This window comes from Anarrhichthys ocellatus, unplaced genomic scaffold (genome assembly GCF_004355925.1).
Source record: "Anarrhichthys ocellatus isolate YVR2014 unplaced genomic scaffold, GSC_Weel_1.0 scaffold20, whole genome shotgun sequence".
NCBI classification, from domain to species: Eukaryota; Metazoa; Chordata; class Actinopteri; order Perciformes; family Anarhichadidae; genus Anarrhichthys; species Anarrhichthys ocellatus.
The window spans coordinates 4,178,304-4,197,973 of NW_022280050.1; the positions used below are offsets into that span (position 1 = coordinate 4,178,304).

Genomic DNA, 19,670 nt, shown 5'->3' on the forward strand with positions numbered 1-19,670 from the left:
TCTCTCTCTCTCTCTCTCTCTCTCTCTCTCTCTCTCTCTCACACAGACAGACAGAAACAAACTGGGGAGCTGGGTGGGGCAGTGGCTGGTGCCCGTATGTCTGATTGTGACAACTTGGATACTCTTCTTCTTCTTCTTGGTGGCGGTGGTTTATGAGGCTCAGTCGGGTCATCTGGCTGCCGAAGGGAACTGTGGGAAGGTAGGTCCTCCTGTAAAGCGTTGGTTATGTTTTCCTTTAGTCCTTTGAGGGGATTGGCTGTGTACAAAGAGAGAGAAAAGGTCAGTTTGTTCACCATTTAACATCTACAGAAACATCAGGTTTCATTTAATATGCAGACGAACATCACAGTGAGGGAACATTTAAACATAAAGACAAGAACACAGACTGACAAACATAAAAGAATAAAGATTGGAAATTTTACCTTGACGATTTTAGCTTTCATCATCTGAGACGTGGGGTTTAGCGATGGCCATCTCCTCCTTGCTGTTTGCAATCATCTTACACTTCTACAGAAGCACAGAAAAAAACAAATCAGTTACTTTGTGTTGGTACAGTCTTCCACAGGCTTTGATTCAACACTGTTACTATCAAACATGTGCACATTGTTATTATTAGAGTACAATCTCTCTCAAACACAAATACACATGAACGCAGTTCCCCGTTTACCTCAGTGAGCTCCTTTATGGTGTGTATGTTAGCTTGCTGAGTGACCTTCCTCTTGGCTTCCTCGATGTGGTCCAGGTTGAGAGTTGGCGTTGGGGGAGCGAGACAAGGCGGAGGCTTGTTAGTGATGGTGGGAAGCGGGGCAAGGGGAGGCATGGCCGCCAGGGCACCCATGTTGGTCAAGGCAGCGGTCATAGTAGCCGCTGTCATACTTGCCATAGCAGCACTCATGGTGATGTTTGACATGCTGGGCATTCCTGGAATATTGGGCATTCCCATCTGACCCATATTGGGCATGTTGGACATCCCCATCCCCATGCCCATGCCCATGCCCATGCCCATTGGGAGAGGTAGCGGTAAGGAGAGAGGAGTAGGAGAGGGAGTGGGTAGAGGGAGCTGGAGGATGGCTTTCGGTCGAAGACTCTCAGGAATGGGCACCCCCGCCTTAGCACACATTGCAGCGGCGTTAGCTTTGGCTATCTCCAGCAACTGGTCCTTATCTGAAGAGAGAGAGGGAGGGAGGGGTAATGCAACAACAGGGCATAGAGAGGGGAAAAGGGCGAGATTAAGCATACGAGCAGTGTAAAACAAACACTTGGAATAAAAAAAAAAATTTTAAAAAAATAAAAAATAAAAAATAATTCATACAAAAGTTAATGCGTGAATGTTCATGATGTGTGTCCTTAGTTCCTATCAAAATGTTTTACCCAGTTCGGTGAGGCGTGGAGGAGTCTTGCTGGTGCTGCGTCGTGTCCGGGACCCTGAGCGGCGCTGCTTGCGGAGGATGAGAACTGGAGAGTGGCTGGGTTCTCTTTTCCACCTGTCCCGCCTATCGAACGAACGACTGCGAAACACCGGGCGCCTCCCTCGGCCTCTTGACCTAGACCTGCGTCTGCGGTCAGTAGAACGGGACCTCGATCGCCTGCTTCTGTCTACCGATCGTTTTCTGCGGCCGGTGGAGCGGCTCTTGGATCGCTTGCTCCTGTCTGCGGACTTGGACCTCCTCCTCCCGCGGAGATTGGGTGAGCGGGATCGTCTCTTTCGGGTTGGAGGAGAGCGGGACTTGGATCGGCGGATTCTGGTCCGGGACTTGGAGTGTGACCTCTTACGTCTTGCAGGGGAGCGCGACTTCTTCCGCCGGGCAGGACTTCGAGATTTAGACCGTCGTTTCTTCCTTTCCGGTGGAGAGACGGAATCCCTTTTCCTCACGGGAGACTTAGACCTGAGAAAGGGTGAATGATAAGACTGATGAAAAGGGGTGCAAGGGATCATAAAAACTCAGAGCGTATTGATGATTAGGTCATAAAAAATTTATTTTTATTGATGAAAAAAAAAAAAAAAAAATCTTGGAATTAGCAGTTTTACTCATACGCTGCTTAGAGCTATTGTTAGGATGTTAAACAGGTCATCATTCTGCTGTAAAAACATCTTCAAACAAATATATTTATTCAGCCGTCTTGCAAAAAACTACATTTAACAAGAAAACATTTTAACACCGCATGATAACTTATAAATTTAGATTTGTCCAATATCAATTTTTACTGAACAGAGCCAGAACGCATCATACGGTCACTGAATGGAACCTACGTACATTAGCTGTTAGCATTACTAGCTCTCCCCTTCTTTCGACTTCAATCAACACAGATACGTTGTTCATAATGCAGCATTATCAGGGATCGGCGACTAGAAAGCATTAATGTTGAACTCCTGATCGCATATTTTAGATGAATATTAGGCGTAAAACTTTATTTCACATTATGATGTTGAACTGCACAATTTATCAGCAGTTCACATGCATGCCGAACAGCGAGGGGGAACGTTACATATCACAGATCAACTACGGTGAGTTACACCACTACTGATGCACAATACCGACTTCTAAATTACAACTACTATTGCAACATGACGTTAGCATTAGGTCTGGTGTTCAGATGCCTTACAAGTTCCTGTTTCACGAGGTCTTTCATATTCAATACCTTTGAAGACCTTACAGAAATTCAACTTTGATGTCTTTTAGGACCCACAGAAACCCGATTTGTGACGTGGGATGGGTACATACACACACTAACACTCTACAAACCTTGACGGCTTCCTTCGGGATGCAGACTTTGATGTTGATCGTCGTGGTGGAGAAGTTGAGAGGGACGGTTTCCTTCGATCCGTAGGCGAGCGGGACTTGGACAGCTGCTTAACTAGAGAGGTAGAATCCTCTTCTTCGTCCGATCCGTCCGAAAGCTCGGACCGATCTGGGGCAGCGGCGGGCTCTCTGGAACCGGACCTGGAAACATCTTGCTCATTGGCTGAGCTGACACACTCCTTCTGTTCCTTGTCATGGTTGGGAGAAGGCGCCTGAGGCTGGTCTGGAAACGTATCTGAGAAGCTCCCAGTTTGGGGGCTGGGGACAGTTGCTGCAGGCATAGGTTTCCAAGCACCTGCATGGTACGTTAAGACAGGTTATGTCATTTCACTGCAACAGTTACACAAAAGACAGGGGATTTTAGCTCCTACTTTATGCGGTCTATACTTTTAAACTCTGTTACTACAAGTATTCAATAATAAAAATGGACTGTTTGTTAAAAAGAGCAAACAAGGAGCAAGATAATGTTCCACCATTGTGATGGTATTAGAGGCCTGAGGGGTGGACGGTAACTTGAAACTGGGATTTGATGATGAGTAAGGTTAATATATCCCAGTTGTAATATTACACTCATGTCAATGTTACTCATCAAATAGATTTTCACTTCACAAGGCTGACACTCTTGGTAACTGGGCAGATACAAAAAGTTTAACAAAATACATTTTAAGTTTTTGTAATTTACATTTACACTTAACTATAAAAAAAGAAATTCTGACCTGCTGTAGATGAAAATCCTCCGCTTTCCACAGCCGTCTCTGCCTCAGGGGAGGACGGCTTCATCTCTTTAACAGGAGAGGAAGATGTGGATCTGGCTGGGGAGGAGTTGTCCGACCGCCCATCACTCGACTCCGACCCGGATCTAGATCTGTTCACGGGCGCCGAAACAGATTTAGACTTTGAACGTCTTCCACTCCTCGGAGATTCGGACCTCTTCTTGACAGGTATCGGTGATTGGGACTTTGACCGAAGCCTTCGAGACAACGAGCGAGATTTGGAGCGTTTGCCAGACCTCGGCGGTGAACGATTTCTCCTGCCGGGGGAACGGGAGCGCCGGCGGGAGGGAGGGGTTCTGGATTTGGTCCGTTTGCAAGGACTCTTGGATTTGGAGTGCCGGTTGCGCTTAAGGACAACAACAGAACGTGACCGAGTACGCCCTCTCTTGCGAAGCGACCGAGAGCGGGAGCGGCGGGATCTGGCCGGTGGTGACTTCCTATGCCGAGACACGGATCGACTCCTGGAGCGCCTACCTCCTGCGCGTCTTGCCGGCGACCTGGAGCGACGAACGGGACGTCTTGATCTAGAACTGGAGCGGCGCTTTCTATTGACAGAACGTGACCGTGAACGCCTGCCAACCGCACCGCCTCGCCTAGGGGAGCGGGCCCTGGAGTGCCTTCGACTTCTCCTTGGAGACCGAGACAGAGAGGGAGACCTGCGCCCGCCGCGTTTAGGGGATCGCGACAACTTTCTTTTCGGAGAGTGGGAACTTCTGCGCCGCTTCGGAGAAACGGACAATGAACTCCTCCGACGTTTAGGAGACTTGGACTTCCTCGGAGACTTTGACACCTTCTTCTTGGGGGTGAGGGAGCGAGAGGTGGACCGGGACTGACAGATATCTCTCTTGAAGGACTTTGGGGACTGGGAGAGTGACTTCCTCTTAGATTTAGGGGACTGAGAGCGGGATAGCTGCCGACTTTTTAGAGGAGTTACAGACCGTTTTTCTTTAGAGGTTGACCTGGAATGGGTTCTTGACCGTTCTTTTCTTGCTGCTGCTGGTTGCCCAGGCTGCTCCCTAGTAGGACTAGGTGTTGGTGAACGACTATGACTTGAACCAGACCTCTTCATGTCTAGGCCCCCGGAAGGGGATGGAGACCTGCAATTGGACTGATCTTTCAGACCTGATTCCTCTCTCGGGGTAGCACCTTCCTGTTTAGGGATGATGTCAGGGAGTTCCTGGGCATGGCTGAATGTACCCTCATAACCACCCTCTGTCTTACCTGTTGCTGTGGCCGTTATCTCATCCTGGCCCGCAGAGGGCGATCTCATATCCTTTTCTGTTTGATTGGTGTTGCTGCCCTTCGCTCCAGATGGAGACACATCCATATCCGATATCTCCTTTTTCTTCACTCCAAGCAATTCAGACTTTTCTCCTCGTTTGCTTTTTGAAACTAGTTTGGACACTGGTTCTTGCAGGTCGGATGCTGCAGCGGGAGAGTATTTTCCATCACCAGTCACTTTCACCCCTTCACCTTCAGACTCAGAGCCTGAAGCTGAGCTGCTTTCAGATGGGGAGCGAGATGGGGATTTCTTTTCCTGCTTTTCGTCCTTCTTCTTCTTCTTTTTCTTCTTCTTGGCAGCGTGTCTTCTGTGTTTTTTGGATTTTGCATCGCCCTCCATATCGGCTCGATCTGAGAGGAGAAGTGACGATTTAAAAAGCAACAAATAACAGAAAATAATCCATTACTTTAAAAGAAAAACATTAATCATGCTTGTGTGTGAGCGTCTCCTACCTGTAATTACATCCCTTTTCCCCTCCTCCTTCAGCCCAGCTTGTTCTCCAGTTCCTGTAGCTGCTGCTAGTCTGGCACTAACAACACCGAGATAAGGAGACATTGCGGTTTTTATTTGTTTCCGTGTAAAACTTAAGTTCCCAATACAAACAAACAAAACACAATTAGGACATCTTCTCACTTTGGGTAAGGTACAAATCATCCTTTTAGTGGGACTGGTGGCTTTTCTCAGACAGATCTCCCTTGATAACAGAATATTTAGAATTCAAACCATATTCTCTAGACAATTACATCGGTGTCAAAATGTTGATTGGTCCCGAGTGCCTCTCACTAACACACACTTCTCATATTGTAATTAAAGTGACCAGCTTGTCTGCTGACAGTACGGGGTCTCTCCCTAGTTCAGTTCTGCCCATAACGAAGCAACGGCTAACATTGAAGGAGGTTGCACTGACTTGCATAATGGTACGGTCAAACCTCTACTGAGTAAATTATAATGCTGTCATGATGATTTGTTATCTTGTAAAAATGTGTTTATGGCGAGTAACTTCAATAAATACAGTTGCTTGATGGAGATGTTTTCACAGAAATATGAAATAGATCTTGGAGAGGTAATTATGACCTCTTTAACTTCTAACACTAGCTCTATGCAGCTGATAAAATATAATTAAAACTTCCAATGCCAAAATCTTTTTCAATCAAAGAAAGTAATTAAATAAAACATACAGTCCTTTATTTCCTAATTTAATTAATTAATTCATTATTTGTATTGTGTGTTTTTTATGCAAATAACCACTATAGATGACAAGAACAAAGTGAAAGGGTAACATGTAGGATTTGTGACAGTTCACAATAACTTCAGGACATTTACAATTAATTTTCATGGACAATGGTGGAAAAAAAACAAAAAAAAAAAAAACAGTAAGTCTGTCAATGATAGTTCTTAGAAAGAAAATGAGAATCAGCAAATATTGGAATCAGGAAGTCAGACTTTTGAAAAAAAAATCTGAATCTGCCAAGGAAATTGCAATCGGTGCATCTCTGTTCAAAGAATGTGGCCGCAGCGTGAATATGAAATCTAAACACCTAAAGATATGAAATATTGACAATAAATCTATGTGTAACACATTGAAAAGAGATGTGCATTTACTATCACATAACTTATTTGTTAACATATCATATATACAGCTGCCATGTCACAGTTGACAGTACATTTAGTGTACACAATGTGTTTAAATAAAAATGTCTTCTGACCTGGCTCTGGTGTTCCTGACAGGATTTGGAGACAGCAGTTGCTCCAAGTCCGACTCTGCACCAGATTCTGAACTGCTCTCCTTTTCCCCCTTCCTCTTCCTCTTCTTCTTTTTGCTCTTGTGTTTTCTGTGCTTCTTGTTTTTCTTGGGTGGTGGCTCAGTCCCTTCCTTCGCATTCATGTCGTCTTTCTCAAGTGCCTCCTCTTCACCTGTACAGGGCGGCAAGTATTTCAGACGACACAAGTATTTGGCAAATCCATGACATGTAGAAAACTTAGAACATTTCATTAGTGCTGCACATAAAATGAGTATGTCAATAAAATGCAGCATTCGTGTGGACATTTATGATAGACTAACATTGTATCCCTGAGATGTGGGGAATCCAGCAGTAAAATAAATCAAAATGGGTCAAGATTGAAATGACAAAAATGTATTTGTGTTTTATCCACCACTCACCTGAGGGGATGTCCACTGCACATTCCATTGTGCTGGTGGCCGATTCTGTAAAATGCTCTCTTAACGTCACAGCCCTGCTGCTCCCTCACTCAACACTGGCAAGGGAAACAAAGTTATTTTAACTTAAGCAACAAAGAGTGCAGCACCAACACAAGAGAATGCATTTCATAGCCATGCTACAGTAAAATGTAAGTAACATCATCTTAGTATGAATATCAATAGGGTTTTTGCTGGGCCTGGATAGGTCCGCTATGGCCACGCCGTGCAAAGCTAAAACAAAAACAGTCTGCAAAATGAAGGCTGAATTGATACCTCTCTTAAGGAGTTTGAAAAAAAAAAACTGAACATTATAAACTTCATGAAGGTGAGATTTAGACTGCTGTTGTATATGCATACTGTGACAACAATCAACAGGGCAGGAATCAGGATCTACCAAGAATATCTACAGGTTCAGGATTGGAGGTGATCTGTTTCCAATTTGTGCTGAAACAAATTTAAAAAAGATAGTTGCATTTTATCTCCTTCCTTAACAGGTATTGTGACATTTCATTTTTTTTAATTAAATACTTTTGTCCAGCCAAAATAACTTAATTCTTATGGTCAACAACTTGACGGTTTAGCTGGCAAACTAAGACAGCTTGTTTCTGAACACAAAATGCTTAGTTAAACCCATAGTTTGTCTCGGCACAAATGCCAAAAGCTGACTAAATTACTGAGAGGATAACAGAGTGGATGATTACCCATTGCTTTTGATATTACAGTCTGTAAACATACTTTTCAGGTAGTTTCCAGTAATGTGACACAATTTAGAAAGATTCAACCAAGTTAAGTGAAAAGTGCCATGTATCTGCCAACACATCAGCTCTCCTCAGGGGAGAAATATTCTGTGAGCAACTAAAGGCAAAATGCCTGCCTTAACATCACTGACCGAAACGTGGCCGGAGGTGTAAAAACACAATGGAGTCAATGGAATAACTATCTAGGACCAAGCAACCAGACTCAAAACCCAACAAAGGTTGCATTCCCTGCATCGACTACAGTGAGGCTGGATTGTTAACGCAAAGAAAGTTCGTAAATAGCTAAGTGGGTCACCAAAACCAGACTCAAAATTGAGTAAAATGTCAAAAAAGTAGGAACTTGCCCCAAATCTGTACCTTAACGGCAGGCGTCCTGTAGTCGTAAAGCTTCAATAAAGCCAACATTAGCTTTGCTGTCGTACAACCATAAACCGCGAGAAACACGGCTACGTTACCGTAACGTCTCTCATAAACATTGAAAATGAAGGCACAATCTCAGTTTAGCAACTCAAAATGGCATAAAATATGTATTTGCATAAACAATTTACTTAAACTGTACAATAGTTAAATCACATATTCGAAAACAACGATACTACAACTGTAAGACAACATGTGAGGTTATGTAGCCAAAACGTTTAGCTAACGTTGCCGCTTTACTTAAAGCTAACGTTAGCCGACAAAGATGCGGTTGCCCACACGTTACTTAAGATTTCAAGTAGCGTTAGCACATTTAGTTAGAGCCACAAATTATGTCACAGCATTCAGTTACACAGAAAACAACTAATGCGTGTTGTTGGATCACAGCTGCACGGGCAATAGATACGAAAAGATGAACAAAAGTTTCAAGCAGCACATATTCAAATGTTAGATAACAGTCAGGCCTGCCCTGCTCGTAAACAGCGTTAACATTCATTCACAGATCTCTGCAGCTAGCTTTCAATAATTTAGGTTAATATATCAATGGCTTTGTACTATAAAATGTTATTCCCCGAAACGTAGATTATTTAACGCGTTTACCAGTCGGGCAAGATATAAGCCAAACATGCTTCCTGCACGCCGCGGCCTAAGCGGCAAGCCACCGTAGCTAGCTCCGTAGCATGCGGCTATCGATTCAACGAGCTAGCTAGCTAGCTATCACAGTTAGCTGCTACTTGTTTCAACAAAGCAAGCTCGTTCGCTCATCACATCTCCAGATTCTGTTGCATATAATTACCTAGTTTACGTCCCGTGGATGCGGTCCGTGTGTAGAAAATGCAAGATAGCTACAGTCATTCAATATGTGACCACCAAATAACCGTTGAATATGCTAACTCGTTCACGTTAGCCAACTACCTGATCCGCCATGATGGGGAGAAAAGTATCCCAACATGCCATGCTGCGTGGTTTCAATGGCGGCGTTACCGTCTCCTAGGCAACTACATGCTCCATGGTAACAAACCTATATTTTACGTCTTTGTGGCAAACTACCAAAATGTTCTGATGTGCGTTATATATGTATTATTTAATGTAGTGCACAGTGTTAAATAAAAATAACCTCTTGTATGGGTGTATATCTACATATATACACGTAGATACTATGTCAGATTTGAATGCCATAAACTTTTGATATATTTTATGTTTAGTTAGTAATCTGGTCATTTTGTCTCATTAATTCTGAACCTGATGGTATACTTTATTGGCTTTGATCAGACTTAAAAATAATGTGAAACTCACACATTCTAATAAAGATCACCTTGGGAATGGTTCAGACATTGAGCACATGTTAACATTATATTCTATGGCCGAAATGGCTTCAATGTCTGTATTAAGCATCGACTCAATAAGTTGTTCTTGAAGCTGGGACATGGACAGTATATTGTTTTTTTAAGCATCATTTTGTGCAACACTTAATTAGATTATTTGAGGAGAAAATTGACCCTGTATTTTGGAGGGCTGTGTGGATTATAAATACAAATTGTCTCAGTCATGTACAACTTCTTTGACATAAAGTCAGGGCTTAACCACAGTCAACTTAACTTAACTCTATCTATTTAGGGCTATTGGAAAACATCAGGACAGCATGTGCTATTCATGTTTTAGCTTGAAAACATGTGCTAGGCAGAAACTGTAAAGTTAAAGTACTGTCATTTTGGTCCTCAATTAACATGCTAGATGCAGTGAACACTTAAATATTCCTTCCAGACATGTGAATAATAAGTAGTCTATTATCGTTTTTGGAGATGGTGCTTTTATTCTGAAGGAACCGGGCCGGAAATCTTAAAGAGTTGTTGCTGTAGCTCTTTAGATGGTGTAGCTCTGTCAGGAGTGCTGAAGTCAAGAGGATAGTGGTTATGTTAACTTGGAGAGTCATCCTCAGCTAAAAGACATGAAGAAGAGGTTCAACATCAACCTGGACGACACTGCTTTCGTTAAAGAAAGAACACCGGTCGGTATTATGTTTGAATTCTAACTGTTTACGTCGGCTAGCTAGCTTTCCAGCTGGCAACTGCTACTATAAATTCACAATTGTAAATGTCTCAACGTTACCAACTTTGCAACACAAGGGTTTGGTCTGAATATGCTTTTCAAAAACGCCAGTGTTTGTTTTACATGATGCATTTCATAAATATCGACTCTCTACAGCCAAAGCCGCAGTTTCAGCCTTCATCCAAAGGAGGACAAAACACCTCAGGCTCTCCTTCATCTTCAGCTGCTTCTGAGCCCGTGAAGCAGCCCTTTTCCTATGCAGAATACATCGTCCAGAGTAAAAGCAATGTGGCTGCTCCTCCTCCTCAGAGAGAGGGCTCCTCCAAACTGCTCAAGACCGATCAGAAGCAAAGTGAGTCAGACTCAGTGTCCTGTGAAACACTTGAGGACCGTGCTGAAGAGGGTGAAGGTGGATCTGAAGGGGCTAAGGAGAGCGAGGACCCACAGGTGGCTGACATACACCAGAAAGAGGGGAGCTGTCAAAGGTTTGATCCGAGCCCCAGCCTGGGCCCAAAACCAGTGGGTTCTGGGAGCAGCATTATTGTCAGTCCTCGACAGGTATGCATCCACGTTTGTCCCTCTTCACTTGGGCAACACTAGGTATTAGATTTGGGCAGAAAATCACCAACTCTCTCATGCATATTCGAATTCCCATTTGTTGATACTACTACCTGTGTTTCTTTATCAGCTTGGAATAGTTTGACTCTTTTCAGGCTTGTTAGCTGGCCGGGTCAACAGTAGGTACCTGTATCTAATTGCATGTTTATTGTCATCATTATTTTCTCATTCAGAGGGGAAATCCCATCCTGAAGTTTGTGAGGAGTGTCCCGTGGGAGTTTGGAGATGTTGTACCTGACTATGTTTTGGGTCAGACAACTTGCGCCCTCTTCCTCAGGTGGGTTTTTGTGCCACAAGTATAGTTTGTGTGTGTGAGATGAAAAGTGTGTTTGCATGTGTACGTGATGAACAGACATTTTTAAATTAATATTTGATGTGCGACATGTTCTTTTTCATGTTTTTTTTTTGTCTTGTGTATTATTTTTGCTGCATTTTTTTAATTTTTGGGCCTGGTTCAAAGTCTGAGGTATCACAATCTCAATCCAAACTATATCCACGACCGTCTGAAGCTGCTTGGACAGACTTTTACCCTGCGAGTGTTACTGGTACAAGTAGACGTGGTAAGTAAGGTTATATTAATTCAGTAAACATTCACATAGTCACACAGCTGAAATAGCTTCATTGTTTTAAGGCATTATTCTGGTTGTTAGTTCTGTATTTATCAAACTTCACAGGTACTAGAGTCCTAGACCCAATTTGTTACACTAACAGTAGTGTAATTGAAGTCTGAACTGTGCAGCTGGAAGCATTTTCAGTACTGTATGTCGGAAAATCTAAATACCAGAGTAGAGAAATACTACATACTGTTTGAAAAACATTCAGATCTGGTTCAAAACACTGAACATTTCCATAGAGATGAATATCACCCCGAACTCCATTTATAAAGCTTTAAGATATTTTCTCTCTGATATTGTTCTTTCATCACAGAAAGATCCTCATCATACGTTGAAGGAGCTGGCTCGCGTCTGCATCATGGCTGACTGCACTCTCATCTTGGCTTGGAGGTAAGACCTGCAGCAGACTGCCAAGTGGACTGAACGGTTACTGACAGGACGCAGACAGAGAGGAGAGAGTACTTGGAAACTCTTTTGAATGTGTTATGTAATGCCTATTTGGGGTTGTAATGGGTATTTAATGGCTTTTCATACTTCAACTACTCAATTGTAACATTCAAGAAATGTTGTTTTATTATGTTGTTTTATTCTGGCCAGGATTGTCAGGTAGACATTTTGAGTTCTAGCCAGACTCCAGTTTGTTTATTTTTCTGTTGATTATGGAATATTGTGCTTTATAACGAACAAAAATGAATAAATAATCACAACTAATATTTTCTTCACGTTGGTTTGACAGTCCAGAGGAGGCAGGGCGTTACCTGGAAACGTATAAGTCGTACGAAAATAAGCCCGCAGACTTACTGAAGGAGCAAGTTGAGAAAAACTACCTGTCAAAAGTGTGTGGATTTCTATTTTAATAACTGTGAAGTTATTGCTATTTTTAATGTCGTCATTTTGACAATTTGAAACATTTTAACGTGATTGAGTGAATATGATGCAGTCACGTAGAATGTCAAGGAAAATTCAATGTAATAAGAGTATTTGCCAAAGTGGTGCAGTGTTTTTTTTAGTCTTTGAACAATGCAAACATGATTGGATTGGTTTGTTTTTAGGTTACTGATTGCCTGACCACTGTGAAGTCTGTGAACAAGACCGACGCCATTACCTTGCTGTCCACTTTCTCAGTGAGTACCACTACAGCGAAGATTATCCTCAGATTGCTGCTATACTGCAATCAGAAACTGATTTTATGGTGTACTCTGAATCAATCTTTTCACAATGAGATGATGAATTGTGTGTTGTTTTTTTCCAGTCGGTAGAAGGAATCATCAGTGCCTCTAAGGAAGACTTGGTTCTCTGTCCAGGCCTCGGACCACAAAAGGTGAGTTAAAAACACAAGTGCACCATATGAATATACAGAAAGTAGCTGGAACATTTCTTAAATGACCCTGTTGACATTTTGTGCTTGCAGGCACGGCGACTCTACGATGTGCTCCATAAGCCCTTCCTCGAGTCGAAGACAAAAGTCAGCTGAAAGTTCTTACCAAGGATGTGTGACAGCCTCCTGAAAAGAACAATAGATTTGAACAGCATGCGAAGACACAGCACATACACACTCTTCAGAGGGCTGAATTAAATACTGTAAACACTCTGTATTTACTACGGTGATGAAAGAAATGTGACTTCTCTGAGACTGAGAATTTTAAGATGTGAACTCTTTAGCTGTTAGAGTTGTACGCTGATTCTATGTTGTATTGAGTTAAGATTGTATCTCATTTGTTCACTGCTAAATTCATTTTTTTATGAAAATAAATATTTTGGAATATTTGTAATTTGTTTCTGTACAGTGTACCTTAATCCTTTATTACTTTGCTCCCAACAAGGAATAACCAGGGAGTGCTTAAATGTAATTTATTATATATTTATATATATACATACACACACACACACACACACTAAACTGCTTTCACAGATTTGGAAGAAGAGCAGTAAGGTTACTGGGGAAAAAAAAAAAAAAACTACGATCAGTACTTTGAAGATGGCGCTACTGGCATAATTTAAAAATGAAGCGGTGTTGCCTTTAGGTGCTCCTCCGGGATTCCCCATACCACATTCAGAAGTATTAGTTTTGAGCGGTTTGATATATATATATATATATATATATATATATATGTGTGTGTGTAAATTAGGCTGTAGCAACAGAGAGGACACCTTGGAAATAAAACGATACTGATATGAAAACGAAACAAATATAAAGTCGAACTAAAAATAAGGGGGACTCAAACTATAATTATGATATTTCCGACAGCACATGAAGGCGCTAACTTAATCTGACGTCAAAACAGGAAGTGTTTGTTCCACGCCAGTTGAATTCGAGTTGTTGTGGTTTTTTACCACTAATTTCACTGTAACGTTTAGTAAACAGTTTTTCTTCTTTAGGTTTATCTCTTTAAGGAAACCAAACGGTAGGCGAGTCGAAACAACAACCGCCGTCACACATGCAGGCAGAGAAAGAGAGAGGATGATATCTGTTTCAACACTGGGGACAGACTGCTCGTGCACGCTAAGCCTTCATCAGAGTGGTGGTGGGCAGAGCTGCGTGGGGTCATAGGTTATGTCCCAGCCAGCTACTTGCACCAGGATGCTGAGGAAGAGGATGCTGAGGAGGAGGACCCATGGCAAGATAAAGAATACTTTGGCAGTTATGGGACACTGGTTAGAATCTGTTAAGGACCATAATGTTTTGCATGTCAGAAGTTGCACATACAAGACTTTACTAAACTGATTTTCAGCAGCCATGCATTTAAGGATGGTAGCAATAAACATCAACATGCAGAAACCTATGCGAGTTTGGTAATCCATCACAGTAAACATATTTGCTACTGTCAAAGATATGTTAATCCTAGTATACAGTATTGTAGTTGCTATAAGGCGCTATTATTTGGTGGTGCGTTTAAAGACAACTTCAGAGATTCCAGAGAGCTGCAGAAATGCATCACATTCACAGTGTTTGTCTTCCTGTACTGAAATAAAAGTCTGAATCTCTGTAAACATTGATGTACCCATACTGCCATCTGCTGGACAAGGGGTGTTGCTACATGGTATAACCAGCATGGTGTATACATTGTCTTAAGTTTATCAGTGGCATTGAAGGTGTATGCTGTGGAGGTGAGCTCCATGGCAGAGCACACCAGACAGCTGGTGAAGCAGAACGGCTGTGAGGAGGCAGTCACGGTGCTCCAAGGACGAGCCGAAGAGATCGAGCTGCCTGAGCAGGTGGACGTCCTGGTGTCCGAGTGGATGGGAAACTGCCTGCTGGTAATGATGACAATGTTGCTTTATCTCAGTGCTATTACAGTTTTATTGGATCCCATCAGTCCCATTCAGGTTTGAATATACCACATTGTGTTTCTGTCTCTCCTTCCTCTGGTCTAGTTTGAGTTCATGGTGGAGTCAGTACTGCTGGCCAGGGCCCACTGGCTTAACGAAGGTGGCGTCATGGGGCCCTCATCCGCAGCCCTCTCCCTAGTGCCATGTCAGGCCAACAGCTATTATTCAGAGAAGATGGCCTTCAGGGAGCAGCTGTTTGGCCATCACTCCTCTTCAGTAAGGGCCTTTAGTCAGCTGTTCTCACTCAACACTGTCCTGTCTCACTTTTCTACCACTAACAAGGTCACAATATTTTATACAATTTTATTTCGATCTCAGGTGTGAAGTTAAAACATTTTGAATAATAATCTGTGGTTCCAGGTAGTGATTGTTTTTCTTTGTTTGAATTATCGTTATGTTTTTCCTACATGTTCTTTTCTACAAGGACGTGTTGGTAAGTAAATGGAACCCTTTGTATTGCAGAAGATTAGTCTTTTTTGGCCGTTTGTCATCGGCTGATAAAAGTTTGTCTAGTTGTGTTCTTACATTGTGCACACGCCCCACACTTTTAGTTTCCCTCAGGGATCGGTGTGATAACCATTTGTAACGATTTTTTTTAAATCAATACATTTTTTTGTCATATGTGCATATATTTAGCGAGATTGTTTTTGGAAACTTTGGTATATTTCCCTTTGAAACAGTGCCTCCCTTTGTTTTCTATCAATTTTCCTTAAAACATTTATCTGCTCCTGAACATGTTTTGAGTCACCAGAAGGTGAAAGTTTAATTTGTTCACTCTATTCTACCTGGGGAAATGGTTTAAGGTGTTCAGTCCCTGCATGGGGTATGCTAGCATAAAGAGACACTATATCGAAAGTTACCTGAATGGCATTCTCAGGAAGAGGATGAATTTGTTCAAACTGGACACAGCTGCAGGCGCCACCATAGCCAAAAGCATTTGGTGGATAAAGCGAGCTGTACTGGAGTAGAGTTGTGCAACATATTTCTATACAGAGTACATCACACACTGTATGGTTAACATTACTATTGCATACACTCACAGAAAGCTATCTTTGTATACGTTCTTTTATTTTGTAGTAATCTTATGGTATGTGTGCTTTGATTCTATCTGTCCTTTTCCCTGTTATTCATATAAGTTATCTGTGGCAGCCACCTCATTATCCCCATAGTGTTGAATAACCTTTCATCTCTGCAGGCCCTTGGCACAGCAGGAGTTCTTCACCAAGCCCAAGTTCAGCCACCTCATTGAGTCCAATGACTGGCCTCACTGCTCCTAGTGATGTCCCCACAGCTGGACATGTACACTCTGCAGGTCAAAGACCTGGAGGTACTGTGCGTCCTCCTTTTATCTGTAGTTGTTCCACTCCCCCACACATTGGGTTTTGCAACAAATCGAGCCCTGTGTTTCATTTCTCCGGAAATAAAGCATCAGTTTCATTTCCGTGGAAAAGTCTGGTGTTTTCCATGGATCCACCGCCTGGTTCACTGTTCAGTTTGAGAGCCTGGAGACGGGAGGTGCCACTGTGGAGCTCAACACCAAACCTAACTCTGAGTATAACAGCACAAACACATACTACCTCATGTTGTGTAGTTACAAAATTAAAAAGGATAGTTTATTCATGAATAGCAGTGCTTATGAGCGCTTAGAGCAATTTTAACAGCCTGTAACAGTATATCTGTTACAGGCTGCAAATAATGTTGTCGTACTTGTAAATCTTAGTGTCTGAAATCATTTTCTCTTCAGGCCCACACACTGGAAGCAGACTCTGTTCATGCTCGACAGGGCAGTTAGTGTGTACACTGAGGACGCCATTAGTGGAACCATCCGCAGGAACCCGGGACGCCACATGTACCCTGCGCTGGAGCATTAACTGGAGCAGAAACAGACAACTGCCAGGCAGACATTTAATCTTCACTTTGTACTCGACTTATCTGATTTATTGACTGTGTCCATAAAGTGGTGGTTGATCGTTTTATTGTCTTTCACATTTGTGATTCATGCAATGCGACTCTGTTACATACATCAGCCTCCCAGGAGTACTAACTTGACCCTTAACATGTAAATGGTGTTTTTGGATTTGCTCACTTGTATTTTTCTCCCTCTCTGTCCATAGGTTGGGACAAAGCGTTTGCCCATGTGGCGGTGACAGATTCTCCGTGAGCAAGTGGAGATCCACAGGAAAACAGTCCAAATGCATCTTCTGTTGAGTTTAGAGTCAGTGAGGTTCATCTGAAACGACTTGTAGTCCTGTGGTGTTAAGCGAGATAACTACAGGCCCAGGTGATGCATACAGCACACTATGAGCCATGTAATAAGAGCAGACTAACGAATAGGTTTCATGCAAATAATGAACTGTGGAGTGTTTTTGTTACTTTCACTTGAATGCTCATTGGCTAGGTGGGAAACGAGGCTTCATAGAAGACAATGATTGATAACTGACAAATTGTTTTTAACAGATATTTATGGTCTCGAAGTGCAACAAAATATATGGTTCAGTCTTCCACACTATGCTTTTATCATTATGTTTACCCTTATGTGCATATTGTTTTAAAATAGCCATTTACGTTACATAGTCATTTGTTATACATGCCATTAGGCTTGTATGGTAAGAAAACTTTAAGCATGAATATAATGGTTAGAGCCACTGAAATGCTACTATTACAAATGTCAAGTAGCCTTATGAGCTACAATGGACATTATAAAACAACATTGTGTTACTTGCAAAGATAATGTGTCATTCACAATAAATAATTCTAAACAAAACTGGAAAGTGAGTAAACTTGTGTTAAAATAAATCATATTCCAGTATTTTGGAGAGTTTCAACTACACTGTCTCGGTGTGTGCACTCCTCTTGGTCATGGCTCCGTTTTACTCTTTGCTTTGGCTCTGGAGCGTGTGTTGACCTCCGAGGATAAAGGCTGAGTGGGTATGGTTTCAGGAGGAGGAGGCCTGGAGAGTGGAATAAACTGGGGAGGTTTAACAACTTTGTATTTAACATCCTTTACCACACTTTTATCCCTTTTCTGCCTCAAGTGTTTATCACAGTGGCTCACAAACGTATCCAGCTTCACAAAGGTCTTGTTGCACACTTTGCAGTGATAAGGCCGCTGTCCTTTGTTGAGGCGTATGTGCAGCCGGATGTATGACGACCGCACAAAGGTTCGGCAGCACACGCCACAGTTCAGGTCCTCGGTGCTGCTCTGTGTCTTCTGGGGCTGGTTCAGTGCTGGTGCTGACGCTGGTTTGGCCTCGCCGGACGACTCCTCGGCCTTGTGTGAGAGCAGGAGTGACAGAGAGCGGAAACCCTCACCACACTGCTCACACTTGTACGGCCGCTCCCCCGTGTGTAGTCGAACATGTGCCAGGAGCCCTGCCTTCTGTGTGAACGACTTGTCACAATAGGTGCACTTGAAGGGCTTTTCACCCGTGTGGAGACGCTGGTGGGTCTTCAGATGCGAGGCTCGGCCGAAGGTCTTACCGCACTCTGGGCATTTAAATGGCCTGTCCCCGCTGTGGATGATCTTGTGGGCCATCAGGTGGGAGGACTGATGGAAGTACTTGCCACAGGTGCTACATCTGAACTTCCTTTCCTTGTTGTGGGAGGCCACGTGAAGGGCCAGGTGGGTGGAGGAGATGAAGGTTTTGGAGCACAGGCTGCAGCTGTGAGGTTCCAGACGGAGGCGGCGGTGTGGACGTCGCCCATTAGGGAGGCTGCTGCCCGCCTGGCACTTTAGACATTTGGAAGTACGGGCTGCTTTGTCCACATGCTGCTGTTTAGGAGGGGCTGGGGTGTCGGCTGAATCAGAGTCAGGCTGTCGTAGGCTGCATCCACAGTCTGAGCAGTGCCCAGTCTGCTGGTCTTTATCGCTGGTCTTATCCAACATGGTGCAATCTACATCCAGAGTGGGAGGTTGTCACTGTGTGACAGATCACAGGGACATCTAAAAGGGATTAACACATCATGATTATTCTGCTTTATAGTGGTGTAGCTGAAGGTAGACGTGCATTATACGAAGCACGCCCATGGCATATCAGATGTATTACAGCAGATCAAGGCTGAACCAGATTACGTTGTCTTTTTGTATTAGTTCCGCATAGTGTTGTGTCCACGATAGCACCAAAGATGACCCGATTACGAGGGTTGGTGAACTGGCTAACAGGCAGAACGTAACATGACACAACCATCAGAAAAAACAGAAATGCTCTAGCTGTTATTTGACAACAGATCAGGCCCAGCATCGCCCTGAACAATGGGGCTCCTTCCGCACGGGTAAATAGCACGTAAACAAAAGATTTTACGTACCGTGTTGATTCTTCCTAAGGAAATGTTGCACGTGCTGAACGTAATTGTCTCGTAAGGGCAGTTACAACATCACAATAACACAGCCCGATTACAACGAGGGTATAGCTTTTTGCTGCCGTGCGTCTTCCTGCAAGAAGCTGCCCGGTTTGTACCGATGACAGGCTGCAGCCTGCAGCATCATCTAGCGAGAGGAGGAATAACTGTCTTTAAGGTGAGAGTCAGTGCAGGCATTAAAACTCACGAGGAAAAACACAAAATATGAACTAAACTGACTATGAATGTTCCCTTTATAAGGTGTGCTTTAGTAATCCAACATCACAGATACAACTGACACATCATGATAATATTGTAGCTAGATTTATGATTTGTTGTCTTTGGTAGTGGGCTGCATTCAGAAACTTTACACGGACACGATGCCTGACTCCGTGCCTCGTAACTCGAAACTGAATAGTTTCATTTCATTGTAGATGTAAGAAGAAACGGCCTGTCTTTAGCTTTGATCTTGCATCTTTCTTAAGTTTCG

The 19,670-nt window shown here is 43.0% G+C and overlaps 4 protein-coding genes across 6 annotated transcripts; 2 read left to right on the forward strand and 2 right to left on the reverse strand.

Moving 5' to 3' along the window:
* Positions 1–6: 6 nt before the first annotated feature.
* Positions 7–9,185, reverse strand: sona (SON DNA and RNA binding protein a). 2 transcript variants are annotated; one of them, XM_031858604.1, is made up of 10 exons: positions 9,028–9,185; positions 7,018–7,112; positions 6,563–6,770; positions 5,309–5,385; positions 3,518–5,206; positions 2,745–3,096; positions 1,372–1,886; positions 668–1,164; positions 423–507; positions 7–256 (listed from the first exon to the last, which is right to left on the reverse strand). In XM_031858604.1, the coding sequence occupies exons 2-9, from the start codon at positions 7,043–7,045 to the stop codon at positions 433–435; spliced, it is 3,441 nt and encodes a 1,146-aa protein (XP_031714464.1). In that variant the 5' UTR covers positions 7,046–7,112; positions 9,028–9,185; the 3' UTR covers positions 7–256; positions 423–432. The 2 variants fall into 2 exon arrangements, with proteins under 2 accessions (XP_031714464.1, XP_031714465.1); XM_031858605.1 differs by lacking the exon at positions 9,028–9,185 and having other exon boundaries at positions 7,018–9,011.
* A 903-nt stretch (positions 9,186–10,088) lies between these two features.
* Positions 10,089–13,274, forward strand: ercc1 (excision repair cross-complementation group 1). Of its 2 annotated transcripts, XM_031858607.1 has the most exons (9): positions 10,089–10,239; positions 10,437–10,838; positions 11,072–11,175; positions 11,359–11,458; positions 11,826–11,902; positions 12,249–12,348; positions 12,565–12,636; positions 12,765–12,833; positions 12,924–13,274. In XM_031858607.1, exons 1-9 carry the CDS (start codon positions 10,180–10,182, stop codon positions 12,984–12,986), a joined length of 1,047 nt encoding a protein of 348 aa, XP_031714467.1. In that variant the 5' UTR covers positions 10,089–10,179; the 3' UTR covers positions 12,987–13,274. The 2 variants fall into 2 exon arrangements, with proteins under 2 accessions (XP_031714467.1, XP_031714466.1); XM_031858606.1 differs by having other exon boundaries at positions 10,164–10,838.
* A 216-nt stretch (positions 13,275–13,490) lies between these two features.
* LOC116389788 (protein arginine N-methyltransferase 2) lies at positions 13,491–17,989 on the forward strand. The gene is given in 12 exon segments (XM_075447378.1): positions 13,491–13,502; positions 13,922–14,167; positions 14,522–14,770; positions 14,888–15,042; positions 15,044–15,058; positions 16,038–16,104; positions 16,106–16,132; positions 16,134–16,178; positions 16,269–16,282; positions 16,284–16,394; positions 16,587–16,691; positions 16,693–17,989. Coding segments are annotated over 12 exon segments (1,140 nt in total). The 3' UTR covers positions 16,787–17,989.
* On the reverse strand, positions 15,505–19,302 carry LOC116389769 (zinc finger protein 436). Its single transcript, XM_031858717.1, has 2 exons — positions 19,148–19,302; positions 15,505–18,785 (listed from the first exon to the last, which is right to left on the reverse strand). Exon 2 carries the CDS (start codon positions 18,726–18,728, stop codon positions 17,700–17,702), a length of 1,029 nt encoding a protein of 342 aa, XP_031714577.1. The 5' UTR covers positions 18,729–18,785; positions 19,148–19,302; the 3' UTR covers positions 15,505–17,699.
* Between the last annotated feature and the right edge of the window lie 368 nt (positions 19,303–19,670).

Excerpts from the sequence above, each read along its gene's own strand:
- sona (XM_031858604.1), bottom strand. The coding sequence starts at position 7,045 with ATGGAATGTGCAGTGGACATCCCCTCAG. Across the intron at positions 3,097-3,517 it reads AGGATTTTCATCTACAGCAG|GTGCTTGGAAACCTATGCCT; the intron begins GTCAGAATTTCT and ends CGTACCATGCAG. Across the intron at positions 1,165-1,371 it reads TCCACGCCTCACCGAACTGG|ATAAGGACCAGTTGCTGGAG; the intron begins GTAAAACATTTT and ends CTCTCTCTTCAG.
- ercc1 (XM_031858606.1), top strand. The coding sequence starts at position 10,326 with ATGTCTCAACGTTACCAACTTTGCAACACAAGGGTTTGGTCTGAATAT. Across the intron at positions 11,459-11,825 it reads TACTGGTACAAGTAGACGTG|AAAGATCCTCATCATACGTT; the intron begins GTAAGTAAGGTT and ends CTTTCATCACAG. Across the intron at positions 12,349-12,564 it reads AGAAAAACTACCTGTCAAAA|GTTACTGATTGCCTGACCAC; the intron begins GTGTGTGGATTT and ends GTTTGTTTTTAG.
- LOC116389769 (XM_031858717.1), bottom strand. The coding sequence starts at position 18,728 with ATGTTGGATAAGACCAGCGATAAAGACCAGCAGACTGGGCACTGCTCA.